Source organism: Acartia tonsa, chromosome 4 (genome assembly GCF_053477335.1).
Source record: "Acartia tonsa isolate MP-2025a chromosome 4, ASM5347733v1, whole genome shotgun sequence".
NCBI classification, from domain to species: domain Eukaryota; kingdom Metazoa; phylum Arthropoda; class Copepoda; order Calanoida; family Acartiidae; genus Acartia; species Acartia tonsa.
Window position 1 is genome coordinate 18,724,899 of NC_137263.1, and position 27,001 is coordinate 18,751,899.

Sequence of the window (27,001 nt, forward strand, 5' to 3'; positions counted from 1 at the left end):
ACCTTTCATTATTCACCAGGTAAGAAATAATTTACCCTGCAATGTTGACATACTACAGTCAACCTTTACTTATTTAACAGGTAATAAATAATTTCCCCTGTTATGTTGTTTGTTTCTAATACAATGCTATACAAAATTTTTCAGTATGGCAGAAAACTGGTTCTATTGCAGCAGAATATTACCTGGTTTCGATACAAAACTGAAAAAATATTTTATTGATTATTTTAGTAATTTCCTTTAATCATTGTCATATTTTTTTAGGGTAAAATGCAGTGGTTATGGGATCACTCTGGAAAGAAATACCTGGATATGTTTGGAGGCATTGTCACTGTGTCTGTCGGACATTGTCATCCCAAAGTTAACCAAGCTCTACATAAACAGATTGATAAGTAATTTCATCAGAATTTTAAAATTTTGATAAGTTAGTCCCAGTCTTTATCATTAAATACAACCTCCTAACATTTAAATGGAATATTTTAACTAAAGAAAACTATTTTGATGCATTTTTTTGTCAGATGCATAACGTTATTTGTAATTGCAATGTAATATCTTGGCTGAAAACAGGCAATCACCAATATGTACAGTTAAGACTCTCAAGCTAATATTGATCATGGCATACAACAAATAATACATACATCCTACTGTACATAAGTATCATGATACTAAATTATAATATATTTAGATTATGGCATACTACAAATATCTACATGCATCCTACTGTACATGAGTATGCTGCTAAGTTGGCTGACAAAATGCCTGGTAATCTCAAGGTAAACATATATCATTATCAAAAAATGTACATGGAATTTGTGTCTGATTTTTGCAAACCTTGGCTCTTCTTTTAGAACTATTAACTCAAAAAGAAATGTTCTTTAGGTGACCAGGAATATATTGATAGGTAAACAAGATAAATCAATACTACTTTCCCTAATCCCTATTTCCCTGGTATCATTTTGCAACATATTCAATTTTAAACTTAATAAACTTGGGCTGTATGATTTGCATCATTTGATTAAGTATTCCTGAAGTCATATAAGTAATAAACTATATATTTCAGAATGTCTATTTTGTGAACAGTGGAAGTGAAGCAAATGACCTGGCTATGTACATGGCAAGACTTTATACTGGCAACCATGATATTCTCAGCTTCAGGTAGGTATTTAATTACAACCTGCACCTGTTTGTTCTCATTATGGTGTTAATATCATGTTAAAATCATGTCAAAATTTTAGATGCTAAAAGGTTGTCTATAATTTTTATCAGATGTTCAACATAGCCTTTCTCTGTTAAGACTTTTAGTTAAACAAGTCAACAAATAAAATTAAAACTTAATGAGTACTAAAATGAAACTTGTCATGAACCTGCCCATGGAATTTACTAAAGCGATAATAATCAAATATGAATTAGGAATGCTTACCATGGAATGTCCCCCTATACCATGGGATTGACCGCACACAGCACTTGGAAATTTAATGTACCTACAGGTTATATTTTATTTCAATTTTCAAAGCTGCTCTGGATTTTATTTGTTTTTATGTGTTGTATTTTTTTTATCTTGAAAAGTTCATTTCATTGAATAAATTTACAGAAAGTGGCTATTAAAAAATTAAAAAATTCCGTAATACAATACAAATGACAAATGGACATTATACATTTTTATTCACCAATGGTAAAATATATACTGACCTATCATTGGTCACTTGTATTGTATGACGTAATTTTAACATAGGCACTATAAGCTGCTCCGATTTACAGGTATGGGTATCCACCATGTAATGAATCCTGATGTGTACCGTGGACTCTGGGGCCACCAGGGATGCAGGGATTGTCCAGTTGTTCCAAAGGTGAGAAACATTCCTGTAGATATAAAAATTAATTCCATTCGCTCTTTATATGTTAGATTAAGTATTTGGCCATAACTCTGTCAAAAATAATTACAACACAGGCCTATTAAGACCTAAGATACTGAAAAAGTTTATTTATAAGCCCTAGTAATAATTTTGAATTATCTTTTTATTTTCTATATTTGTGCAGGGTGTACAAGTGTGTGCTGAAAGTGAGGGTGACTGTGCAACAGCTGTTGATAATTACATGGACCAATTTGAAGAGGTGGTCAGATATTCCCTTCCCAAGGGAAAAAGTGTGGCAGGATTTTTTGCTGAATCTATTCAGGTAATGCAAAAGTTTATTTTTTTAAACAGTGGTGTTTGAGGCGCACCAAAATTTTTACACCCTCCACAAACCGAGAATATAGCTTAATAGGGGTGTTGTTTTATTGTTATGGGTTGTGAATGCACCCCATAAGTGTTCATCCCTTACATATTCAAAATAATCAAAAGTAAAAAAAATCTCTTTGATTGATAAATTTTCACACACCCCTTAAAAATAAATTTAAAAATTTCTTATTCATTTCACTGAATTTCAAATAGTTTGCTTTTAGGGTGTTGGAGGTTCTGTGCAGTATCCAAAGTAGGTTATTTTCAAATTTTGCTGAACACATATAAAAGTAGTACTTTGTAGATATTTGAAATAAATCAATGCTTATGATTTTTCAATTATTCAATTATGGAGAAAATTTTATAAAAAAATAAAAAAAATTTTCAGGGGTTATCTGAAAAAAGCTTTTGCCAGAACCAGAGAACTTGGAGGTGTCTGTATTTCTGATGAGGTTCAGACTGGCTTTGGCAGGACTGGAGAACATTTCTGGGGATTCCAGGTACAAAGAATATGCCAGGACAACTTTTTACCAAGGTCAACCTAAACAAGTTTTTTTAAAACAGTACATTTAACATTAAAAAAAATAAACAATCACAACCAAAAAAATTGTAAAAAGAGTCACTCTAAAAATTCCATAAATGTCTTTTTTGAACTATGCTTTTGTCCTGTATGAGAATGATATTTCAGGGCCATGGTGTTATCCCTGACATTGTGACAATGGCAAAGGGAATTGGTAATGGATTTCCGTTGGCAGCTGTTGTCACTACTCCAGAGATAGCTGCCACAATGGGACAGGTACCTTTTAAAATGGATATATTATTACTTCGATCTTTACCCATATTTTCATGTTCTCTGATTTAGTGAGACCTACAGCGGGCTTAAATAATGATTCCCCCTTGCACCCCCTTAACCCCATCCCTAGCCTTCCTACTGGATGAACGAACTGACCAATAATCAAGTAAATTCTACATCCATTAATAAACCTCTGATTTTATTGTATTTTATTCCTAGTTTCCAAAGAAAATAAAAATTAAATTAGTTTTTTTCTTAATTAGGATAGGGAAAGATTTCTTACAGATTTTGAAGAGTTTTAAACTCCCACTTTTGAGATTTTTAAGTAGAATAAAATAATTAAAGTCCTTTCTGTATTACATTTCATTGAATCATCTAATTTACGCCAGGCCTTACATTTCAACACATTTGGTGGAAATCCTATGGCTGGAGCCGTTGGTATCAGTGTCCTGGATGTCATGGACGAGGAGAAGACAATGGAGAACTCGAAGGTTGTGGGAACCTACCTTCTGGAGAAGCTGGTCACCCTGGTTGACAAGTAAGACACAACTTATTTTTTAGATTATTCTTCTACTCAATAACTGTAATCAAGTTGTTATGACTCAGCGAGGGAGGGGATATTGGGTTGTTCATTAAAGTAGTCCCGAAAAGTTTGTAATAACGTCTTCATATTCGTTGCTTCCACAACTTTGGGGACTTTTATAGAATTTTGATTGTTTGGTTCATTAGGTTCATTTAAACGTTTTACCCGCTAATGGTAATCTAACGAAGGGGTAATTTTGTGTATAATCATTTGGGAAATACATCAATTTATCGGCCATTGTCCTATCCCTGGTTATGACTTGACAACGCCCAAAAGTAAAATATTTTCTGTAAATATCAAAACATCAAGGAGTTATCAATAAATAAACCATACAAGAACGGGATTGAAAAACGTAGATAACCTATGACAACAATGGATATAGAATATAAGTGGATATAACGACAGGAGGAAAAAAATTATCGTCAATTTAGTTGCTAACATAGACATGGATCTGGTGTAAGATCCAAGTTATGATAAATCCATTATGACAACCATGTTTAGGTATGAAATTGTTGGAGATGTTCGTGGTAAAGGGTTAATGATTGGTATTGAGATGGTGGAGGACAAAGCCTCGAAGAAACCTCTAAATGGAGTTGATATGATGAAGATTTGGGATCAAACTAAGGATTCAGGAGTTCTTATTGGTCAGTTTTTTTTTCAATTTTACTCTATAAACATTTCCTTAATTCAAAAACAATGCCTAATGTATACAATCCTTTTTCTCCCCCCCCCCCAAAAAAAAAAGACAAATATCTTATGATAAATCATTACGTGAAAAGAAACAGGATGTCTTGTGTGTGTGTAGCGGAGCATCTCTCTTGCCGATAAAGTGAATCTTTTCAGATGGTCCAGAGCTGGATCTTTAAATGTGTAGCCGTAGCAGTAGCCGTAGCCACTGCCAGTGCTGTCAATAAAACATGGATTTTTAAATGTTTGAAGTATTTACGTATCATTATTATTTTTTTTCTTCATATTTTTACTGAAAATTCAAAAAGTTTTTGTGATAAAAAGATTTATAGCCGTGGCCACGCGTAGCTAATTTGATTTAAAGATCGCTATTAGGTTAGTGGCTGTACCTTTGGCAGTGGCAACGGCAACGGCTACACATTTAAATATCCAGCTCAGGAAAGGTTTATAACTATTTTGGAGGAGGGTACCACCACCCTCCCTTGAGAAATCGCCTCTCGTATAATATATTCCCACACCCCAAAACAAAAAATGGAAATTTTTCTTTTTAAACAAAAATTTTAAGTACAGAGTCGACCCCCCTTCACTAAAGTGCCCCTAGCGGAATAAACTGGCAAAATATTGATAGCTAAATCATTAACTGTAGCTTATCCCTATTTTAATGAAATGTAAAATATTTGTAGGAAAAGGAGGACACTTTGGTCAAGTGTTCCGTATGAAGCCTCCCATGTGTATCAACAAACAGGATGCAGACTTCACTGTCCAAGTTCTGGAGGAGGCTATACATGCTGTTAATAAAACTAGATAAATTATCCATGGTTGAAACCCTGATTTCTCTAGTAGTACATGCTTCACCCCTCCCACTACCCCCCACCAACCTACCCATTAAAATTTTGTTTCCAGCCCTTGATATTTTGTGCCTTAACCTTCTAAGGATTTAACAAATCTTATAAGAATCTAGCACACTTATCAATTGAAATATTGTGGGTACAGGGATGTGGGGTTGAAGTTTTGTCTGCTTGAGAAATCAGGGAATTGATCTAAAACTTTTTACGTTCCATATTATTTGTAATCTGTTTTAATTTTAAGACTTTTTAACAGCATGTTAAAAAAGGACTTTTTATCAAAGAAAATTTGTAATTTGTTGAAAAATAAAATATATTAACATAAATAAATAACTTTAAATGAAACAAGACTGTCCAAACACACAATAAATGAAAATATAGAAAACAAAAGACAAAAAAAATACATAAAAATATTATGAAGTATATTCCAGTATGGCATTGAAACCGATTAATATCCGCTCTGTTAGAACTTGTTCTCAGCAATGTTTTTAGCTCATGTATAGCATCGTGATACAGGCAATTTTCCTTGAATAATAAAATAACAAAACTGGTTTTAATGTCAAATTTTTCATTTTCATATCATTTTAATTTAGTGTAGCCGCTGGTAACACTAACATATAAATAAAATTGTTCTTTATATTTTGTGAGAAATGAAATAAGATACTTTCTACAATTTTTCAAATTTGCCAACCAAAAAAACTGACTTGAAATTGAGTACATAATAACAGGAATATGGGAGAGGTAAATGTATTGATATTATACCCCCCTCCCCTCCCCCCACACCTGGTGAAACACTGTGCATTTCACTGGATATATGTACAACAAATGATATATTCAAGCCAAAACTAAACATTATTTTGTGGTACTTAATGTTTGTTGAGGATCAATTTAACTCCCATTGTCCTACCTTTTTATCCCTGATAGAAATGTGATACATAAATTTATAATTAAATAATAAAAATGCACAGAAGATATTATAGCAACAATGAAATCATCAAAAAACGAAGCTTAACATATCTGACACTCGAAAAAAAAATTGTAAATTGTAATTGTGGATTTCAAAAACCAGGATCCTATTATAGAAATCTAAACCTCTTAACATTGTGTCAAATAGTCCTAGAAATCATCACCATATCAAACAAATTATAATTAAGGTTCTTTCTTGTAAAAATTTGGCCTCTAATGAGTTTGACAAATTATAAATCAATTATACTCATAGACTTTCTGGTGATGATTATAGTGTTGTTATACTTTCAAAATTGTACCTCATTGTTACAGAAATCTAGATAGAAAAACCTTTAGGGTGATTTTTGCATTAGCTTCCATTTATTTTTTTAATGTCAACACAAACAAAACATGTGTTGACAACAAAAATAGACTAAGCAATTTCAAAAGGTTTCAGGTAAAAGGGTTCTTTCTATATCTCCGTCTATTTTCTCTCCCTCTCTCTCCCTACCTATTTATCTATCTATCTTTTTCTATCTATCTATTACTTTCTTTCTTTCATTCTTATTCTCAATGACTAAAATGTACAGGGTAACCAAAATATACAAACTTTTTCACTGGCACAATTTTTACATTTTCGGATGTTTCAAATAAACCTGTTAATTATCCAAATTGTCGATTATGTTTCGGATGTATATAAACTTGTACAATCTGTCTGGCATTTTTGTAGACATTATGACCAGGAATAAGGGAAGGGAAACGTAAGAAAATATTATTTCAGGCCTATTTTCCAACTAGGCCTAAAAAACCAGTTACGGGATGACGCAGTAGTTAGATTTGAAAACTATGAACAATGATGAAATAGCAATTATATGAATGCAGCGAAAAAAAGTATAGAATAGAATTCAGGTAGTTGATTCCACCTAGCATAAAATATACTAAAAACTTTTTAAAGAACCAATATGTTAGTGGCTTTAAGTTGAATCCCATTAAGATGGTCATTACTTCGCCACCCACCCCCCCCCCCCCATTTAAAAAAAAAAGTTTTTTTGAGATGGTTAAATCTGATTTATTTTCAAAATTTTAAGGGGGGATCTACTTCACCCCAAAATTTGTATTTAGAAATAAACACCGCTTTAGCCCCCCAGCTTTAATAATAAATTAAGTAGAATTAAATAAGTACATGGGTAACATTCTATCAACTAATTGTTCCATTAGCATACATATAAATAAAGAATTTTTTTTTTAATTTATTTTACGTTAAAAATTAACAGAAAATTTTTTCTTAACAAAACACAGTACAATTTTATTTACATATTGAACTAGTTTTGTATTTGTAATCATTTAGGTGGGTTATCAATTCCACATGAAATATAAATTTTAAATTGTCTAAAGACATGAGTTTCTCACATTGTTCTAAAGTATAAAATGTTGAATCCTACTCAGTCTTCAAAAAACGATCTCTCTGTTTATGTTTTGCTATATGAACATTTATTAATGTGTAGATTTAATAATAAGTTGATGTGATTGAACATCATATATATTGTTGTCATTCTGATAGCAGAAAATTTCCATTGTTGTCATTCTAATAGCAGAAATTTATGTTTGCTTGAATTAATTTAGCCAATAATGAACTGGCGGAAGCATTTGTTATTAATTAATTGGTTAATGCTAAAGCAAGTTTCAGGCTATTGGATATTGGCCTACAGCCAATAAGGAACTGGAGGAAATGAGTTGATTTTATAGGAAAAAAAGAAAAGTTGCCCCATCACTTTAAAAAGGAGGCTGAGACCTAATTTTCGGTCCTGTTTCCCATCCCTTATCCCTGATTGTGACATTATACACCTCTATCTGTTTATGAATTCAATAATAATAATGATATTAAATTTATTAAGGGAGAAAATTCAGGGAGGAATTTATTGAGTTTTTATTGTTTTTAGTGTTTAAACGTTTCATCAACTAATTGTAGTCTACAGAAGGAGTAATGCTGTGTACTATCATTGTGGTTGTATCAATTTATTGGCCATTGTCTCATCCATTTAGATCCCTTGGGAAATAAAAATCACTTTTACTTGACACCCTGTGCAAATATTTTATATAAAAAAGAACATATGTATGTAAACAAAATTAAAAATATGAACAACTAAATAATATTCTAACCAAGAACGACTTTATACAAACCCAAAAGAGTGGTAGCTAATATGAATTTTTGAATAATTGTTTAGAGATATCCCACTTTTAAACATTTAAAGACCAAATATAATATTCCCTGAAAGGCTGAAAAGTATTTTTTAAAGTGGCTGTCATTTCAAATTTTGCTAACTATCAAACTTACAATTCTTTTGTATAGGGAAGGTTCAGATAGGTCTCAAGATAATTTTAGTCAGTTTTATTTTAACTTCAAATCTTGGGATGGTTTTCAGTTATTTTTCTGTAATTCCCCATCCCCAGAATACAGATGAGACTCTAAATGTAAAACGTCTTTGAGAAAGATTTTGCCCCTCCCCCCCTCACAAAAAATAACTTTAGGAACAGCTACACTTTGAAGAAAATATTTACTTGGTGCACATTTTTGCAGAGATCTAGAGGGATAAGACTATGGCCGATAAATTAATTGGTACAACCATAATGATGATACACAAAATTTCCCCAGCTGTAGATTACAATTAGTAGTTGAAATATTTGGACACTCAACTTGATGAATCAACCAATCAAAATTCAATGAAAATCCTTAAAGTTGTTAAGCCAACGAATAAGAAAACGTTATTATAAAACTTTGGGGACTAGTGTAATAAAAACCCCAATGTCACCTCCTTCCCTGACATATTTGTTGTTGTTGCGGGGACTGGAATCTGGAGTTGTAGTTGGTAATATGAGGAATTATTCTCCCACTATGAATTCTTCTATAAGGTGCTACAGAGGTCGTACAAAGTACTGTTCAGGTTTGCTATTTGAAAAAAAACTGACTACTTGCATTTCGAATTTTTAAAAAATGGTACATAGAATATTTTTGAAAGTTCCTTATTAATATGATTTATGTCATTTAGACTGAAGAGGGTGCAATGTCCACCGAAATATATTTCAATAAATAGCTGGGAAGTATCAAAGATTTTTTCACTCAGTGAATTTGTCAGTTCCTTTTTTGTCAATAGTTTCACTTACTCTCCATTCCCCATAAAACCTGGACCAATATTCAACTTCCTTGAAAATTGTAGAAAGATATAAAAAATATATACACAAAAAGACAGAGATATCCTATTACTTTATTATTTTGATTCCTTAGCAGAGTTAGATTAAAAATTGGATATTTTAAAGTACGTTTACTTGGCTACAATTTCGTAGTGATTTCCCTCAAAGTGCCTGCCGAGAACTAACCCCCCTTTAATTTCAAAAATAAATTGAAATTAAGAAAAAGGGTAGTTTTTGTTCCATACCTGACCTCGGGAAGGAGACCTTCAAAACTCTGCCTTCCTATCCAATACCAAGTATGACCTAACCTAACCTGACCTGAGGTGAAAAACAAACATACACAAACTACCCACCTCATTTTCTAATTTTGATATGGGGGGGGGGGGTCGATGCTTAACTTGCACTTTGTAGGAAAAGGCCAATTTTGTCAATCCTTTGGTTTGACTGACATTATTAACATTTTATGATATGAGTGGAAGAAATGCCGCAATTAAATTCATATCATCAAACAAAAAATCTATAAAGAAAATAATAATTTTATTTTAGATTTTGTGTCACCTACTTTTTTATTTGTATTAATGCTCTAGTTATTTTATTTGCAAAAACTGTTTGTCTTAATTCAAGAATTATCTTTTTATCTTAATAAAAATAATATATAAATCCTAAATTATTATTATGTATAAAAATTATAAATTGTCTGGTTCCTACGCTTCCAGTATAACAACGTTTTAGTTATTTATCGCATCGTATTATAGATACCTTTCCGTGGATATTATAATAAAAGATCATAAGGTTAAAACCAGTTTTGTTACCCCCGAGGGGTCCAAGGCCAAACTGGAATTAATCTTAATATATTTATTTCAATATTGTTTCAAATACGATGCTAACCGTTTCTAATCTAGCGGATATAATCAATTTCGAAGCCATACTGGAAAATATTCCTTAGATTTGAAGTAAAAATTAAGACCTTTTTTAATAGCAGAGATTTATTGTCAGTTATGATCAATGCTAACCAATGAATTTTGAATTCTCCATTTAAAAGAACTTCACTTTTGTCTCGGGCTATTTTTTGTAATTTTGGGATGTTTTTACGCATTTTCTGCCTCCTCTTGCTCTCTTCAATTCCATGGTTCCTAGATGGAAAGAGTGAAGTAGATAGCTAAAATAATGAATCCCCATCCACCCCCTTTGCCCCATTCCCTCCCCTCCTACTGGATGAACTAAATTACCATTACGTGATATCCATGTAAGCAACCTAAATTTTCCCCTGTCACAATATTCACGTATGTTCTAAATTCATTCTTGCATAAAAGTTTTTATGGACATAAGTTATTTATTTATGGATGTCGTGATCCTTGTTCATTTAATAATAGTTATGAAATTTTTTTAAAAAATTTATGAATAAAACCAGTTTTGTTAGAAGTTGTTTGAAGTGCCAGAATAAAAAAAACTTGTCGAAATTTTATGCTTTTTTTATTATTCGTAGAAAATTGTCTGTATAACGATGCTATACATGATATTTCAGTATGGCTGAGAACTGGTTTTAATCCAGCGTATATTACTCGGTTTTAAAGCCATGATGGAAATGTGCTCAAAAGTATTAAGCTAAATATTAAAAAATGCCAATAAATAAAAATTTTCTATTGAAACTTAATGGGGAGAAAATATTCCTTAAAGTGTTACAAAAGCACTAGACTATACAATATTATCTATTTGACCTTTGATTCTTGACACTTCAAAAACGGATGATATGCAAAAGTTTCCGAATTTGTCTTATTTGTACTTACATTAAAACAAGTAAAAGAAATATACCACCTTAACACCCCCACCAACTTCCTTATCTTAGTTTATTATTTTTTTTAAATGTTCCTTTCCCTTTCGCATGTCTCTAACATTACGGGGCCGTATTCCTTGGAACAAATTTTTCAGGTTTCTGCTAACCCTTACTTAACCTAACCATAAATAAGAATAAAAAATATGCATTCTTTTCTTTAAAAATATCGTTTTTCGTTACTATACGTTACGGCTGAATTTACTAAATAGCAACCTGTTACCAGAGTACAAATAGTACAAATCCTGAACCTGCAGTGTGTCAATATGCTAAGCATACAACAAGCTTCGTAATAATATGATAGGGGTGAACTATTCTGGCCATACACACACGCGACTAGAGATTCTTCTGTGGACATTCCTGGACCTCTTTTATGCAGGGATATAAATAAGACATTGGCCGATAAATTGATTTACATCCCTAATGATGATACACAAAATTACCCCTTCTGTTGATTACAATTTGTGGTTGAAAATGTTTGGACTCTCAACTTATTGAACCAACCAATCAAAATTCAATAAAAGTCCGCTAAAGTTATTAAGCCAACGAATAAGAAAACGTTATTACAAAGTTTTGGAGACCAGTATAATAAAGAGCCCAATGTCCCCTCCCTCCCTCCCTGACTGTTATAGATACACCGATAGTAGACCTGTTCATAATTTTAATTTTTAAATTTTCTTGTGTTGTACAAAAAAGGATATAGAATATACGAGGATAATATGACAGGAGGAAAAATTGTCGTCAATTTAGGTTGCTAACATGGAACTCATTCATTGGTCAGTTCGTTCATCCAGTATAAAGGGAGGGGATGAAGTAAACAGGGTGGATGTGGGGTATCGTTATTTTAGCCTATTGCGAATTTAACTTAAGAGAGTTTAAAAATCTGGTACAACATACAAGTAATAATAAAACCATTTGTATAAAGTAAAATTACCATGGACCATAAGGATCAATGAACGATAAATTGGTTCACCATCCCAATGATGATAAACTAAATAAAATTACTGTCTGTATGTCAGTAACAACGTAAGTACATCAGTTTTATAGTGGAATTTAGGAATATAGCATTTTTTGTTAAATATTTTTTTTAATTTTTATAATTTTTTTTTTAATTTAATAATCATTATGTCAATATAAGTATGTTGTTATAATATTCTTAGAGTATCGTTATGTCAATATAATGTCAGCAATAGATACTTCTCTTTCCCTTCAAATAATTATAAAAATTGTCTTTATTAAGTCAGTAACGGCCACTTTTATTCAAGCCATAAAGTCGACCAGTAAAATTGCATATCGATCATAGAATTTAAACTGTTCTGTATATTATACCGGTCTAATCCACATATTAATTTCTAATATATATAAGTTTAAATATATTATATTACTATGACATTTATTTAAGAAAGCCATCATAATTCAGTTGAGGCATGAAAAATTCTCTAAATATTTTAACTTAATACAAGCAGTGCATCTAATATTTAACAAGTATTTTTAAAAGCGAAGCTTTTCTATAATTGGGGTCGGTCCGTACGTCCGTCCGTCCGAGATAGATAGCTTTTAATCGTTAATTTAGGCAGGTTAGAATTGTCCTATCGATTTCAAACTTTGCATGATGATTCCTGTAGTAGGTAGGTACGATTTAGAAAGCGTAGCAACTCTATAATCATTAACAGAATGTCCGTACTTCCATTTTAAACATGTTGATTTTTCTACTTTATTTAACAACAAATATTTATGTGATCTAATTATCCGTTTGATCTGATTTTTGGTATATTGATTCCTGGGACAACAAAGAACAATAGTATAAGCAAAGCAACTCTGTAATAAAGTCCTAAAAATGTAAGTATGTCCGTAAACATTATCCTGTATCAAGCAGTTTTTCAACAAATTTACTTACAATTTTGCTTCGACTCTTACGATACTTTCATATTCTGATTATTCAGTTCAGACACTATACAAGTGTTAATGTCCGTTTGTCTTACCGTTTCAGTGCTTCGCTTTTATGGATGTTGTCATCCTTGTTTTAATGTAATTTTCATATTTATAATTTTGATATAAAAAATTTAGATAATATGCTTATGCTGTGATAAAAATGTTTGAGTGACTTAAATTAGAGCTTTTCCTTTGACCAAGAACATTAAAACTAGCGGTAGACAGCTGCAGATGTTGTCAGCTACCTTGGTACAAAAAAAATACTTTCAAATTGTCCACTCCAGACGACTGCTCTATTTTACATTTTTAAAGCTTTTGGCAGAATTTCATTCAAAGCTGGCATTTTTATCAACAGGTATCAACAAATAATTTTCCAGTATGGCTTCAAAACCGATTAATATCGGCTGGATTAGAACTGGTTATCAGACACACTGAAAAATATTGTATAGCATCATATTTAGATAATTTTCTAATGATAATACCAGTTTTCTTAGCCCGGGCCTTCAGCCTCTCAGGATTAAAATAAATAGTTTCCATTTTGATTTCCACAGAAAGTGATGCAAGAAAAAACTATTATTAATTTCTGGACACTAGATCAATCATCAATAATATTTAAAATACTATGATTGTAAAACGTTTGCCTGGAAGTTTTTTCATTCCCGTAACTGTAAGAATGATGCTTTGTTTTAATTTTTTAAAAACACAGGTTTAGGGGAATTAATAATTTTTTAAGGGGATGAACTAAGGAAAGGAGAAATTCTTGATATCTAAATATTTGAACAAATTCACAGTATGAGGTAATTACACCTCTCCTCTAAGAAAACAAGAATAATATTATGCTAAGTTATTCTAAGTCTAGAGGCTTCGCCCCCCCAAAAAATATTTAGTTCTTAATATGGCTATTTTTCAGTGGAGAATGTCCCATCAAACATGCAAATAGATTAAAGCGATGGTATGACCTGTAGATACATTCCCTGAAAAGTATTAAAGTAGTAAGCAGTTACCAAGATTTCCAGCTTCAAACAGATAAATAGATAGACAGATAGTGTCTATAAAAAAAAATGACCTCATACTGGCCTAACACTGTTCAATTAAAATGTATACTGGTCTGCCATTGGTAATTTAGTTTGTAAGACGTCATTTTTTAGAGGCATGTTAAACAACTTCAGACAGCTAGATACCGTTCTACTTTGTACTACAAATGATCATAAAATTAAGTTTTTATAAAAAAAATAAGTAAGAAAATTGTAATAAAAAAGCTCCTCATGTAATTTTGGCTATAAGTGTGTAAATCTTGTTTTCTTATTCGCTTTGAACATTTCAAACAAATTCACTATGCTACAAAACTCCATATACCTTGGCAGGTTTATAGCTATTTTAGGGGAGAGTAGATCGAATAACAAATCTATTAAACACTTTTTTGAACCTTCAAGTCGGCCCATGATACTTTAATTTTTTAATTGGTCTTACCCTAAAATAAAATATGACAACTAACAAGAGTTAAAGAGCACCTTTAATTTTTTTTTAAAAGTAAAGTAAATGTTTTGGGTTTAAAAATAATAATTATGACTAATTAAGTAGCTTTCTTTTATGTATAAATGTAATAATTATGAATTTAAAAACATTCTTTAATGCTTCAAGATAAAAAATTTAAAACTATATTAATATAACGGGTAAGCAACAAACTAACCGTGATCTATGTGAAGCTTCTCTGAAAAGAATAATTGCCCATTCAGTTTTATGGTTGTTAGATTGTTGTTGGGGCCCTTAATCCTATGAGAATTACTCTACTCTCCCAAAATTAGATTTAAAAGATCATAATAGTTTTTTATAGCAAAAAAATGGGTAACCTTTTTTCTCGCATTTATTCGAATCCGGTGGATAGGAACCGGTTCTCATCCATACGAAAAAAAATATGTCTAGCAATGTATTATATCCAGCTTTCTACGAATATAAAAATGTACAATCACAAGATTAAAACCAGTTTTTTTAGTTTTTTTTAGGGCTAAAAAAACTAGTTTTAATCTTATAATTGTACATTCTATATCCGCGGAAAGCCGTTTATGATACGATGCGAGAAATAACTATTATATTTCCGACTGTTAAAAAATGCATGAAACTTTCCTCAAAATTAAATAGCAGATAAATAAGATTTAAAACACTTTTTCAATACGTCTGCTTTTTTCTTTCTGAACTTGCCTTGTTTATGAAAAGTGTATGTAGAATGTTTCCATTATTACGTCAAATGTGTATAAATGTAAAAGAAAACATGTTTGCATGCCAATTTCGAGACTATTTTATCTGGCTGCCTTTCAAACATATTTTGACAATATTTTGATAATTTTAAAAATATGTCAAAATGTTTCTTTTCTAGCACATCCTAATCACTCAAATTTGCATTTTTTATTATGTATAATAAACGGCATTATTACGTTAAAATTATATTTTTTGTGTATGTATTGTATATGATAGATATTGGTGTGTGAGTGTGTGTTTGTGTGTACACTCCTGTGCTCACCTGACCGGCCTCTAGCAACACTTTCTCTCCCCCCCCCCTTCCCCTCCATCTCCTCCTCTCTTTCTTTCTCATGCAAAATCTCTTTCCTTGTCACTTTTCCTCTTTTAACAACAATCTTTTTTCAACTCTCTCTCCTTTTCTGCCTTTCACTCCCTCTCTCTTTCTCTATCCCTCTTTATTTTATTTATCTTTCTCTCTCCTTCAAAATGTTGTTTAACCAGCTGAGAGGTGTACAAAGTTTGAGTTGTTGTGTGTGAAGGTTCTACTACTCTGCAAGCTGATCAAATTATTTTCAAAACAATTTTCAAAACATTTAGTCGTTATGTGACAAATATAAGTAAATAATTGTGGATCAAAATAAGTGATAAAGCAGTTGAAATGATAGACAAGTGAAATATTGCTTTGGTATTCATTTTTAAAAACGTATAAGTTAAAAAAATATGATTACCTGACCAGCATTGCTAGCTGTCATTCTTTAGTAAATAAATAAAAGGTGTGCTTGTTTTTTTTTGTGTGTGAATGTGTGTGTAGCCAAAATATGGACTTGAATCATATTCCTCAAAGTACATTCCGTCCCATCAGAGATGTGCAGGACTCGAGCACCAGCAGCCAGGCGTCTGCCAGCAGTGCCATGTGTCAGGCAAAGGTCACTGTCACCTCTCCCTCACAGGTCACCAGCCCGATCAGATCCAGCCAGAAGTTGTTCAAGAGCTGGCGACAGGGCAGTGACACTTGGTCCTCCAGCAGTAGACAATCCTCCAGGCCTGGCAGCTCTGCCCAACCTGGATCCAGGCCACCCTCAACCCATCTGTATTGTAAATCAGGCAATAGTTCCTCATCAGATGTGTCTGTAGCAAGAAACTTCCAGCAGTTGTCAGTTTCTAACCGCAGAGCTGCGTTTAAAACACAAAAATGGTCGCATTCCTTCGACCAGAGTTGTGTCACCTCGCCTGTTGTTCCTAAAAGACGACAAACAAGCCTCCAACAGAAGTCTCTTGACCTTGATTCCGGTTACTTGGGTAGCCCAGCCTCTGGACTAATCTCCTCCCACAGCCTGTCCTGGGCAGAGAGTACCCAAATACAGAGTCCCTTGAGTCCCCCAACTCTACCTGACACTGGCTCCCTAGGCATAGAAACTGCCAGGCTGGAACTGGCAGAGCTTATCTGCAGTCAAGAAACTGATGCTTACAACAGAAATCTTTCCCTGCCAGCATTTTGTCAAACTTTCACAAATTCTTCATCTGATAAATATGGCACCTGTGACTACTTGTCATCGTTTGATCAATCATCAGCCATGGATGAGGCGGATGCCTTGGATGAAGAAATTAAACAAATTGTTGGTGATGCCAATTCAAATAATGACATGGGCAAATGTCCAGTTAGCCAACAAATTAATTCATGCTTAAAACCAACCCCAATTAGATCCAACACAATAATATTTTCTCCCAAAATATTAACACCCAGTGACGCAGGATTTGTTCATATTGAACAGCCAACTTCTTATGCTTCTCCCCTTGCAACGCCTAATGAAGATTTTGGATGTGAAGCAATGACAAATGCTAATTATCTATCCCCACCCCAAGTGTTTATATCAACATGTAGTAGTGTATCAACTCAACCTGGGATATACAACAGTATTATGCCAACATCTAGCAGGTCTCCAGCTGCTACCAGCTATTATGGCACTGGGGCCAATCTAGATGAATCTGGATACCTGTCAATTAATCAATCATATGCTAGGAATTCAGATTCAGGACAGGTAAAAAATGATTCCTGCAGCCAAGATATATCTAAAACAACTTCATATGATGCCTTTCAAAGAAGCAGTAGTATACAAGCTTCCAATAATGACTTGATGCAGCTGTCAATACAACTTCCTAAAGAAGAGGAGGCCCAAGGTATTATCGAAGACACAGCTGCTCTTGTATCACCAGAGTACTGTACAGAGGATGACAATGAGAAGGTAATGCTGGCAGTTGTCAGTACCATGTACCAAACATATGATGTACCTAGAAACCTGGCCTCCACCAGCAGATTACACATTGGCCTCGGGGATGATAAAGGTGATGGTACTGGTGACATCACTGAACTGAACTATTCCACCCTGAAACAAGAATGTACAAAAAGAAAGTCTATAAGTAGTGATACCAATAGCACACTTAATAATTCCAACAACTCAGTGAGAAATTTACTTTACAGTCCTAGCATGAATTCAGTGACTAGTGAAGTGACAAGTCTTGTTGGATCATCAACAACATTACACACATTTTCCAGCAGTGACGTCACAAGTTTACCTGGCTGTTCCACCAAGGAGGTGACCACCTTGCTGGGGTGTACAGCCAAGCCTAGTATTAAGTTAGAACCGACGCCACCTAGTGAGACAGTTTCATATCAAACTGTTGGTTCTGAGTCGCCGGTGTTTGTTTTTAAAAGAACTGCTCAATTCTCGGGTAAGTGTTATAAAAAGTTATTTAATCTGTGCACTAATAAAACATCAATAGCTTATCTTAATAACAAGGATGACAACTTATTACTACCTTGTTGTCCTAGGCATCATTACTTCAAAAAGATAAATAGCATAATTATATCATACAAGAAGTTATTGTCAAACAAGTTTAAAAATCAGCATGTTTTAAATGGATGTATACGAACCTTCTGGTAACAATTATAGAGTTGCTAAGTTTACTAAAATCGCTGTAAGCTGTTGTAGGAACCATTATTTAAAGTTTGAAAGCGATAGGACATTTCGAATATGTCTAGATTAACGAAAACAGCTATCCTTTACGGATGAACGGACCGACCCTAATTATAGAAAAGTTTCGCTATTAAAATGTGTATCCACTCCTATAGAGGTTGGGGCATAGCCACTAGTCTATTATTAGAAATATACATTATACGGTTTGTTAAGCAAAAAATCTGTAAATTGCATGTCTGTTTAAGTTATGCTTTTCAGGGAATCCTCAAATGTATCTTGGGGTGGTGTTAGGTTATTTTCTTTCTTATTTTAGATCCCGTATAGGCTAAGGGTTCAACCGCTATAATAGAATGTATGTTTATAATAAAATTTGATGTATATTAAAATGAATTTGAAGAAATTTATTTTCTAACTTTATGCTGTAGCATTATGTAACATGTTGTTCGAGTTTGATTTCTTGAATTTTTGGTGAAGCTAAAATGAATTTATTATTTCCTGAATCATACACCAGATTATCGTGTACTTTCATAACGTGAAATTAGTAGCTGGCTAAAACAACTATATCTCCTATCTTCAGCTAAATAATCAACATGTCTAAAATTGACCTACAGGCGTTCTGTTAATGATTATAGAGTTACGCTATTTTAAATCATCATACAAAGTTTGAAAGTGAAAAAAATATGGAAGTCTTAACTGTGGGAGGTTTTTGAGCTGCTCCTGTTTATGTGCAAAGCTAATCTCCCCACTCTTTCTCTTACAATAGATGATACCTTACAGACAAAGCAGCAGTATGAAATTAATTCGGGGAAAAAATCACGAAACCTTTACGTTATTTCCAGCTGTCGTGATTCATCAAGTGGGGAATTATTTGGGATGTACATCAATCGGCTATTGTCTCATCCGTTTAGATCCCTGTAATGACATATTCTACGAGAAATTCTATACAGAATTAGGTAGAGACTGTATTATCATGAATAGTACTAATTATATTTTGTTATGTAATGTTTCATGCAAAATTAATGTTGAATATAAAAAAACCATCAACATTAATCTTACCCCCTTTATCTTTTAAGATCCAGTGCAGTTTATATTAAAAATCCTAGATATTCAAAATCTTATTAATGGATTGGTTCAAATCATCAAATGCTCTGTTGTAGTCAAACACATTACTTCAACCTAGCTTTTAGATCATTCATAGTTTGAATTTTTATCCTTGATGGACATGATGTTTAAAATTGTGTCGGAAACATCCAAATAATAGATTTATTTCCCTAGATCAACAATTGATCACAATAGTCCAACAAATAAAAAGGAATCCTAGCAGGCTAATATTTTTGTTTATATTTAGTACCATATGATTCACTCGCAATATACTAGTGACCAAATTTTTTAACGATATAATTTCCCTATGCAAAGATTTATCTAAAGAAATTCTCCTATTCTAAGCTGACTTATTACATAATAAGGTTGGGGGGGGGGGGGAAGTCGGATAATAACCTAAAACCATCCAAAAACATATAAAACGCTTCCCTGAAAAGTTTAACCGATTCAGACCAGCATTATCAGGATCTTTAGTTTGAGACAAAAAACCTTACTACTTTATATTAAGGGAAATGACTCATTATATGAATGAAAGGAAAAATTGAAAAAATTATCAGAATGTGTACACTTTTTAATCTCGGATTGTTCCTACGCTGTGGTTTTATTGGTCCAGTTGAGTGATTGGGTATCTAGACTTTCTATATTTATTACTCATATTGATATTCAGTAAGTTCTATTAACAGCCGCCTCGCATCTAGAAGGTATGCCATGCTTCTTACCTTCAGTGTTGAAGGAATGGATTTATCATTACTTGATTCTTACACCAGATTATTATGTACTCTAATAAAATAAAACTTGAAGCGAGCTAAAATAACCTTCCCCCCATCTCACCCTTTACCTCATCCCCTCTTACTGGATTATGCACAAATAAAAGGGGGAAAAACAGCCTGAATTGATGACAATTTTTCCCCTTATCACAAAATCCATGTATATTCCAATTCTGTTTTTCGATGAATGAATTTTATTTCCTGTCCAACTGTAGATGAAAGAATATATTTTTTTATAATCCTAAGCCAAACATGATTTTAAAGAATGCTTTGCAATATTCTTCAAAAAGCAAATCTCTTTATCCCCTTTTCCCTAAACACACACATTAAAAAACACTAGATTCAAGGGTACATTTAAATTTTATTGGTTCTTTGAGGAATTCAGATTTTTTATATTTAGCAATGCGCTTTCCTAATCTAAAACTTATACGTAAAAGAAAAAGATCATCATTACTATTTTTTTATTATATGTATTTAACAATGTTAAAGTTAAATAAATGTTATGTTAAGTGTAATATACAATTATATATATATTTTTGGTATCTGTTTGTATAAACTTTTGTCTTATTAAAATAAAAGTCGGACCATTCCCCTACAAATTACGTTAAAACTTTATACATTCTGGCCCTTTAAGTTTTTAAAAGATTGTTTTTCAATATTAAAATCTGGATCCGTCCAGATTTCCTAGGTCCTGTGCTTCCTCCTTCATATTTGAGCAGCCCTCAAAAAAACTATGAAAACGCGCGTTTTAGCCTCAAAAAAACAAACATATATACAAACATATTGTCTTGTTCAAACAATCAAGAATAAAAGCCTGCGTGTGTGTTTTTGTATGAGAGAGTGTGTGTAGCAAGATGTATGTGTGTGTGTTTGTATGTGTGTGTGTGTGTGAACAGGCTGGTCATTGTGTGGCCATAGCAGTCAGGTACAAAGCTTTACAACATTTACTTCACACACTGCTGAGGTGCTAACTAAAATCATATTATTATACATATAATACAAGTTTATATATGTATATACTAACAATATAAAATGAAAATTAATTATCTTATAATTGATGTTAAGATATCAGTGATGTATAAAACTTAAGAAAAAAATTGAAATTAAATCGCCAAATGCACAAGTGTTAAAACAGCTGAAAGTTAATTTCTTTCACCTTTAAAAAACAAACAGTTTTTCTAACATAAACAAGAAAAAATGAAAAACTTAATTGTCCTGATGGCACCTGGCATGTTTACCTACCTCGTGCTGGCGCTGCTGGCGGTCAGTGTGGGCGCTGACCTGACAGACGTGGACCAGATGGACATGAGCAGCGACACGAGCAGCTCCAAGGGTATGGACAGCAGGATGGAGGGTGGGCAGGGCACAGATCCTAATATTGTGAACCCGCAGAAAGGTCAGGGCTATGGAATGCCAATGGATCAGAGTCAATGGAAAGTGACAACACAGGTAAATACAATTTTTAGTTTGACTCTCAATTTTTTTTCTGGAAGGTAAAGTGGGTTAGTAAAATTTATGCTAAGTTTTCCATGTGGTCAATGGAGAAAAAATGTTCAACGACTATCAACTTTCCTATGCGAAGCACAATGTCTTTTGTGAAACTTTGTTAGTTAGAGAACATTTAAAACTAAGTAATTGGGGTAAATTTCTCTTGACTAACAAATTTTATATTTATGATTTACAAAGCATATATACATTTTAAAGTTAAAGATTTAGTTAAATTCAAATATCATTATTATATTTTTGAAATTATTTCAGGCTCCCCGAAAAACTACCGCACCTACACCCAAAAGATCCTTTTCAGAACAGTCAATGAGAGCAGTTCTTGAACTTGGGATAATTGTAAGTTTTTACATTTTTTTCATTATCAATTAAAATACATTTAATTAAAAATGCTGTGGCCAATCACGAGATTTGAATGATTTAGATTTTTTTCGAGAAAAATCCCTTATTTTACAATTTAAATAACAAAGAAGAAGAAAACTTATTTGTGTTGCTTTTTTGGACAGGTTGAATAAGATTTAGGAGACCCCATATGGGAATCGAATAGTTATGAATTCTCTTATAGTAAAATAAGGAATTGTATCAATTTCCCTAAAATGCCTTATCGAGCACATAAACCCCTCCACTTATTTTTGAAATAAAAAAATGAGGGGTAGATGGTAGATTTGTTAGTTGTTTTTTACTTAATGTTAGGTAAGGTTATAATAGTTACTGGGTAGCCCTGCGGGGGTAAAGCAAAGTGAAAAATTACCCTCTCTATTTTTTATTTTATTATAAAACCAACAGGGGAGAGGCAGTGTTCGATATGCACTTTGAGGGAAATTTCCAAGATTGTTAATAAATATATATACTTTTTTTTCATTTAAATTAAACAAATGTTATCCTTGTTTTTTATTCAGATTGGAGTTGCATTTCTGGTTGGAGGAGGCTTCATGGCCATGGTGGGCATGGAGCTACTCTGCGACAAGTTCCAGGACAAGTACAGGGAAATATTCAAGAAACCCAAGGAGTTGCCAGATATTGAGCGCCTGCACCCGGCAGAACTGGTCGGTACTTTCTCAAGATACAAGTGATCACACATCATTCAGTCTGACTCCGGCTGTTCAAACACTGGCAGCAAATTTAATAAAGTGATAAAAAATATTTAAATTTAGTTTAGTTTAATTTTTTTCATCCTCATATTGAACCAAAACTTTAAAGCCTAAAAAAGTAAATAAAAAGTTATGTTATAATTAAAATTAAAAGTATAAATAAGTGCCACACTTTTGTAACATGGCCTCTCAAAATGTAAGTGACCGCTCCTCCAAACAGAATTCTTTACCTTGTATTTACATTTTACACATGACACAAAACAGGAGGAATATTTTTCTAAGTTACATTTTTCTGCCGCATATTTTAGTTGAAAATTTAAATTTCAACTATGTTTTAACCATTTTTGATAAGTACGACCTCAGATATTTAACTCACTTCATCCGTTGAAATAATTTACAGACAAAGCAGATCATGTTATTCTTTTAATTCTGCACATTTACAAGCAATATTAGAGTATTATTAGTCTTTTTACCCTTATAGATAAAACCTTATGTAGCACAAACGGATACATTATTAATTGGATCTTCCACAAGATTATAATGTACACTAAAACAATGAAATTTACCTGGCTAAAAAAACGGCTCCCTCCCTCTACCCCCTTTGCCCCATCCCCTACACTCCTACTGGAAGAACGAACTGACCAATAAATGACGGAGGAAAAAGCAACCTAAATTGTTTCTGAACGTGCTACAATAAGGAAAACCTATTTCATAATCCAGGTGTATTTCTGGAAATTTGATGTTAATCCTGTTTACTGTCATCCTATACATGTTTGCCTAGAAAACATTCTCATAGTCATATATATGTATATATACATACAAATGTTCTTTTTTGATTTTATTTTTTTTCCTTTTTACAAATATTGTAATTGTATTGTATTAATTGCCAAGTTATCATGAGCATAAAATCTATTGTGATTAATTTGATCATCAAAATAAATTATTTTCATCACAAAATTCTTGTTTGTTACTGCTTGCAGGTAGAAGTGTTTTAAAAATAAAGAAATAACAACAATCTAGCAGAAAACAAGCAACAAAAATTAATTCTATGTGTGTCCATTTATTAAAAAATATTGAGGGTCATATTTTAGAACTTGAATTTGTAATCAAAACATTAATTATTGTTTCTATGAAAAAAGCTTCTTTGTACTATTGGTACTTTAGTATTTAACTAGTGATTGCCAGCATCTGAATTCAAAGGGGCCACTTCAAAAATGAATGGCCTAAAACCATTCCGAGACCTATGTGAACTCCATCGGTTCAATAGTTAAATAAATCTTATACTACAGACAGAATCTTTATTACTACTTTATATGATAAACTGTACTTTTATCAATAATATTTTTGATTTTATTGATAATTAATCGTACTTAAAATGCATGCTAGTTCCCCTTTCTACTGTACCTCAGAATTTCAGGGTTTTCACAACTGTATACAGAATACATAAAAACATAGAAAACAAACTTTTCCCTTTTTACTTAAATTTACTTGGACTCTGTCCACTTTCCAGATAGTCCCGGGTATTTATTTATCCAGATCCGCCTCTAGTTTAGCACGTTATTGTCCTTGTTATTTTAGTAAAACTGTTACCCAAAGATCAAAAGGGATAAGACAATGACGGAAAAAATTGATGCACATCCCCAATGATAGTACACAAAATTAACCCTTCTGTAAATTACAATCAGGGGTTGAAACGTTTGGACACTCAACTTAATGAACAACCAATGAAAATTCAATATTAGTCCTCAAAGTTGTTTAGCCAACGAATTAGAAAACGTTATTATAAAACTTTTGAGACTAGTGTAATAAACAGCCTAATGTCCCCTCCCTCCCTGCTGTTACCTGTCAATTTTGAATAGAATGGGCGTGGCCGGACAAAAACAAATGTAAAATATGTAGGAATTTTCTTAGTGTCACAATATTTTCTCTTATTAAATTTTGCACCTATACAAGAAAACAAATTTAAAATCATTTAAATCAACTAAAGCTGTTACAAAATATTATTTCCAGCTTGTAATACGAATCTATACATGATTTTTCAGTATGGCTTCAAACCCGATTGATATCCGCTGTATTAGAATTAGATACCAGCCATACTGAAATGTATAGAATCGTATTACAAACAGCATTCCTCTAATATTCTTTAAAAAATCATAAATCAAAACCAGTTTTGTTATCCCGGGTCTTAAGCATCTCAGAGCTTACAAAACTGGTTAAAGTCTTATACTTTTTTTAATATCCGCAGAAAGATGTCTATAATACGATACTATATTTTTTAAGCAAAAGGTGGAACCAGCTAAATTTTTGCATGAAAAATAAATACGTGGTTGGTGGGGGGGGGGGGGGTTGTAGGGGTTTGAGGCAAAGCAGAATGTATGAAGGTATATTGTACACAGCAAAAGATCTCCAAAAGGGATGAGATGATAAAGTTGTACCCTTAGAGATGACTTAGTAGTTTTTACCATTTTATGTCCCATAAATATCAAGCCTTTAGAGGCTAGGGTCAGAGATACAAGTTTATAATACAAATGTGATGTATAGTCCCTTTCTTCCTGACTTGAGAGCATTATATGTATTTTGTATATTAGCTTTTAGTTCTTGTGTCAACCGTTTCGGAGCAAGACTTTGCTCTGCAACTCGGCACGAACCTAAAAGTGAATACTTGCTATTATATTTAATATTATTATTGTATGTTTAACTTGTCTTGAATTAATACACTTTATTAGAATATTTAGCTGTTTGTTCTTGCTATTACTACACGTCATTTTGGCGCAGTAGTGTAGTACGAATCTATAGCTCAGATTTTCTTTTAATTGTATTATTTCTTTGCTTTTGGTTTTTGTTCAGGATATTTGCAGTGACCAGGATGGACATTGCTGAATGGAGGAAGATGTCTCAGGTGGAGAAGGATGAGTACATGATTACTTTTTGGGGTACGGTCAAGAATGAGATTCATGCTATTGGGACTAGGATTGATAATGTGGCGGTGGAGATGGGTGGGCGTATAGCACCCCTGGAGACTAGTATTCAAGAGTTGACGGATAATGTTACTACTAATAGTGCTGCGGTTGCTGGACTGGCTACTCGTATGGACGATTTAGAAGATCGTCTTAATAAGGTGGTGGTGCCTAGTGTTGATAATGATATCAAAACCGAGAATGTGACGGTTGTGGATGAGTTTATGACTGGCCAGCAGCGAATTCTGGATAGAATTGCCCAGCAGAATAGTTTGAATAACCAGCAGAATGGTTTGAATAACTCTATGCCGTGGCAGAGGACGGCTGGAGGATCTGGAGGATCTGGAGGATCAGAGGAGAAGCCTAAATTGTTTGCTAGTGGTTCTCGAACTATTTTTGGTGGAATGCAAGATCATGAAGATAAGATCATAAAACTTTGGGAGTTGTCTAAGGTTGATGCTGTGGATAATATCTACAATGGAGTTCTCATGTGGTGGCCAGCCCTTTCTGAGGTTAAAGCGGAGGATTTTAATACGCTCAATTTCTTTGAGGCTGGACTGAGTGAATCGCAGGTTAGTTGGTGTAAATCTCTTGTTTATGTACCAGATAGATCTTTGTATGTTTCGCAGGGGGAGGAGAATGTTCATAGGTACAATGAAACGTGTGCTAAGCTTGATGATCAGTTCAGAAAAAATGCGCCTGAATTTTTGGTAGACGATGATGTGATTTTCTTTGATGATTATTTGGAGAGGTTTTGGATGACTACTAGACGGTATCATATGACTAATCATCAAGTGTGTAAGGAAATTCTGTTTGAAAAGTGTGTGGGTGTAAGAACCGCTTGTGGTTATACGCTAAAACCTGCTGATATGGAGAATAGACGATTAACATTAAAGGGGTATTTGTGTAAGATGCGAGAGACATTTTTACCACCCGACATGAAAAATGTGTGTAAAGATGCGTATTTGTGTGTTATGCAACATGAGAATGATAAGATTGATGCATTTTTTGATAAGATATTATCATTCTGGAAACGTGCGTATCCGAAACCAACTGATGATATGTTTATGGATTTCTATTCTCAAGTGTGTAATGTGATCTTATCTCCACTTTTGGCTAATCAGATGCGTCAATTTTCGTTGGATTTGGAGCGTGACGGACAAGTGCGAATGATAACGAAGTTTCGGACAGAGTTAATAGTTAAAGCACAACTGATTGTTAAAGGGCTACAATTTAACCAAATTTCAGGGTCAATGGCTAGAGGATGTACAACAAACCAGATGGCTTTGGCTAAAACGATGGTTGGTGGCGTTGGTTCCAAGTCAAATCCTGTAACTATTGATCAGGT

At 33.0% G+C, this 27,001-nt stretch overlaps 3 protein-coding genes across 4 annotated transcripts in view; all 3 read left to right on the forward strand.

Moving 5' to 3' along the window:
• The window catches only part of LOC145318024 (alanine--glyoxylate aminotransferase 2, mitochondrial), a 125,281-nt gene extending 119,827 nt beyond the window's left edge, over positions 1–5,454 (forward strand). For both annotated transcript variants that reach the window (XM_080159336.1, XM_080159337.1), the window contains 12 exons: positions 262–389; positions 683–770; positions 1,058–1,152; positions 1,408–1,484; positions 1,756–1,844; positions 2,035–2,172; positions 2,441–2,469; positions 2,605–2,716; positions 2,905–3,012; positions 3,399–3,547; positions 4,094–4,236; positions 4,963–5,454. In XM_080159336.1, the coding sequence (XP_080015462.1) occupies positions 262–389; positions 683–770; positions 1,058–1,152; positions 1,408–1,484; positions 1,756–1,844; positions 2,035–2,172; positions 2,441–2,469; positions 2,605–2,716; positions 2,905–3,012; positions 3,399–3,547; positions 4,094–4,236; positions 4,963–5,087 (1,281 nt within the window). In that variant the 3' untranslated portion in view covers positions 5,088–5,454. The remainder of the gene's footprint in view (positions 1–261; positions 390–682; positions 771–1,057; positions 1,153–1,407; positions 1,485–1,755; positions 1,845–2,034; positions 2,173–2,440; positions 2,470–2,604; positions 2,717–2,904; positions 3,013–3,398; positions 3,548–4,093; positions 4,237–4,962) is intronic.
• A 10,280-nt stretch (positions 5,455–15,734) lies between these two features.
• LOC145318028 (uncharacterized) overlaps positions 15,735–27,001 on the forward strand; it is a 41,893-nt gene continuing 30,626 nt past the window's right edge. Inside the window, exon 1 of the mRNA XM_080159341.1 lies at positions 15,735–17,989. Coding sequence (XP_080015467.1) covers positions 16,078–17,989 — 1,912 coding nt within the window. The 5' untranslated portion in view covers positions 15,735–16,077. The remainder of the gene's footprint in view (positions 17,990–27,001) is intronic.
• Positions 20,987–23,653, forward strand: LOC145318029 (uncharacterized). Its single transcript, XM_080159342.1, has 3 exons — positions 20,987–21,551; positions 21,861–21,944; positions 22,505–23,653. The coding sequence occupies exons 1-3, from the start codon at positions 21,300–21,302 to the stop codon at positions 22,676–22,678; spliced, it is 510 nt and encodes a 169-aa protein (XP_080015468.1). The 5' UTR covers positions 20,987–21,299; the 3' UTR covers positions 22,679–23,653.

Excerpts from the sequence above, each read along its gene's own strand:
- LOC145318029 (XM_080159342.1), top strand. The coding sequence starts at position 21,300 with ATGAAAAACTTAATTGTCCTGATGGCACCTGGCATGTTTACCTACCTC. Across the intron at positions 21,552-21,860 it reads AATGGAAAGTGACAACACAG|GCTCCCCGAAAAACTACCGC; the intron begins GTAAATACAATT and ends AAATTATTTCAG. Across the intron at positions 21,945-22,504 it reads TTCTTGAACTTGGGATAATT|ATTGGAGTTGCATTTCTGGT; the intron begins GTAAGTTTTTAC and ends TTTTTTATTCAG.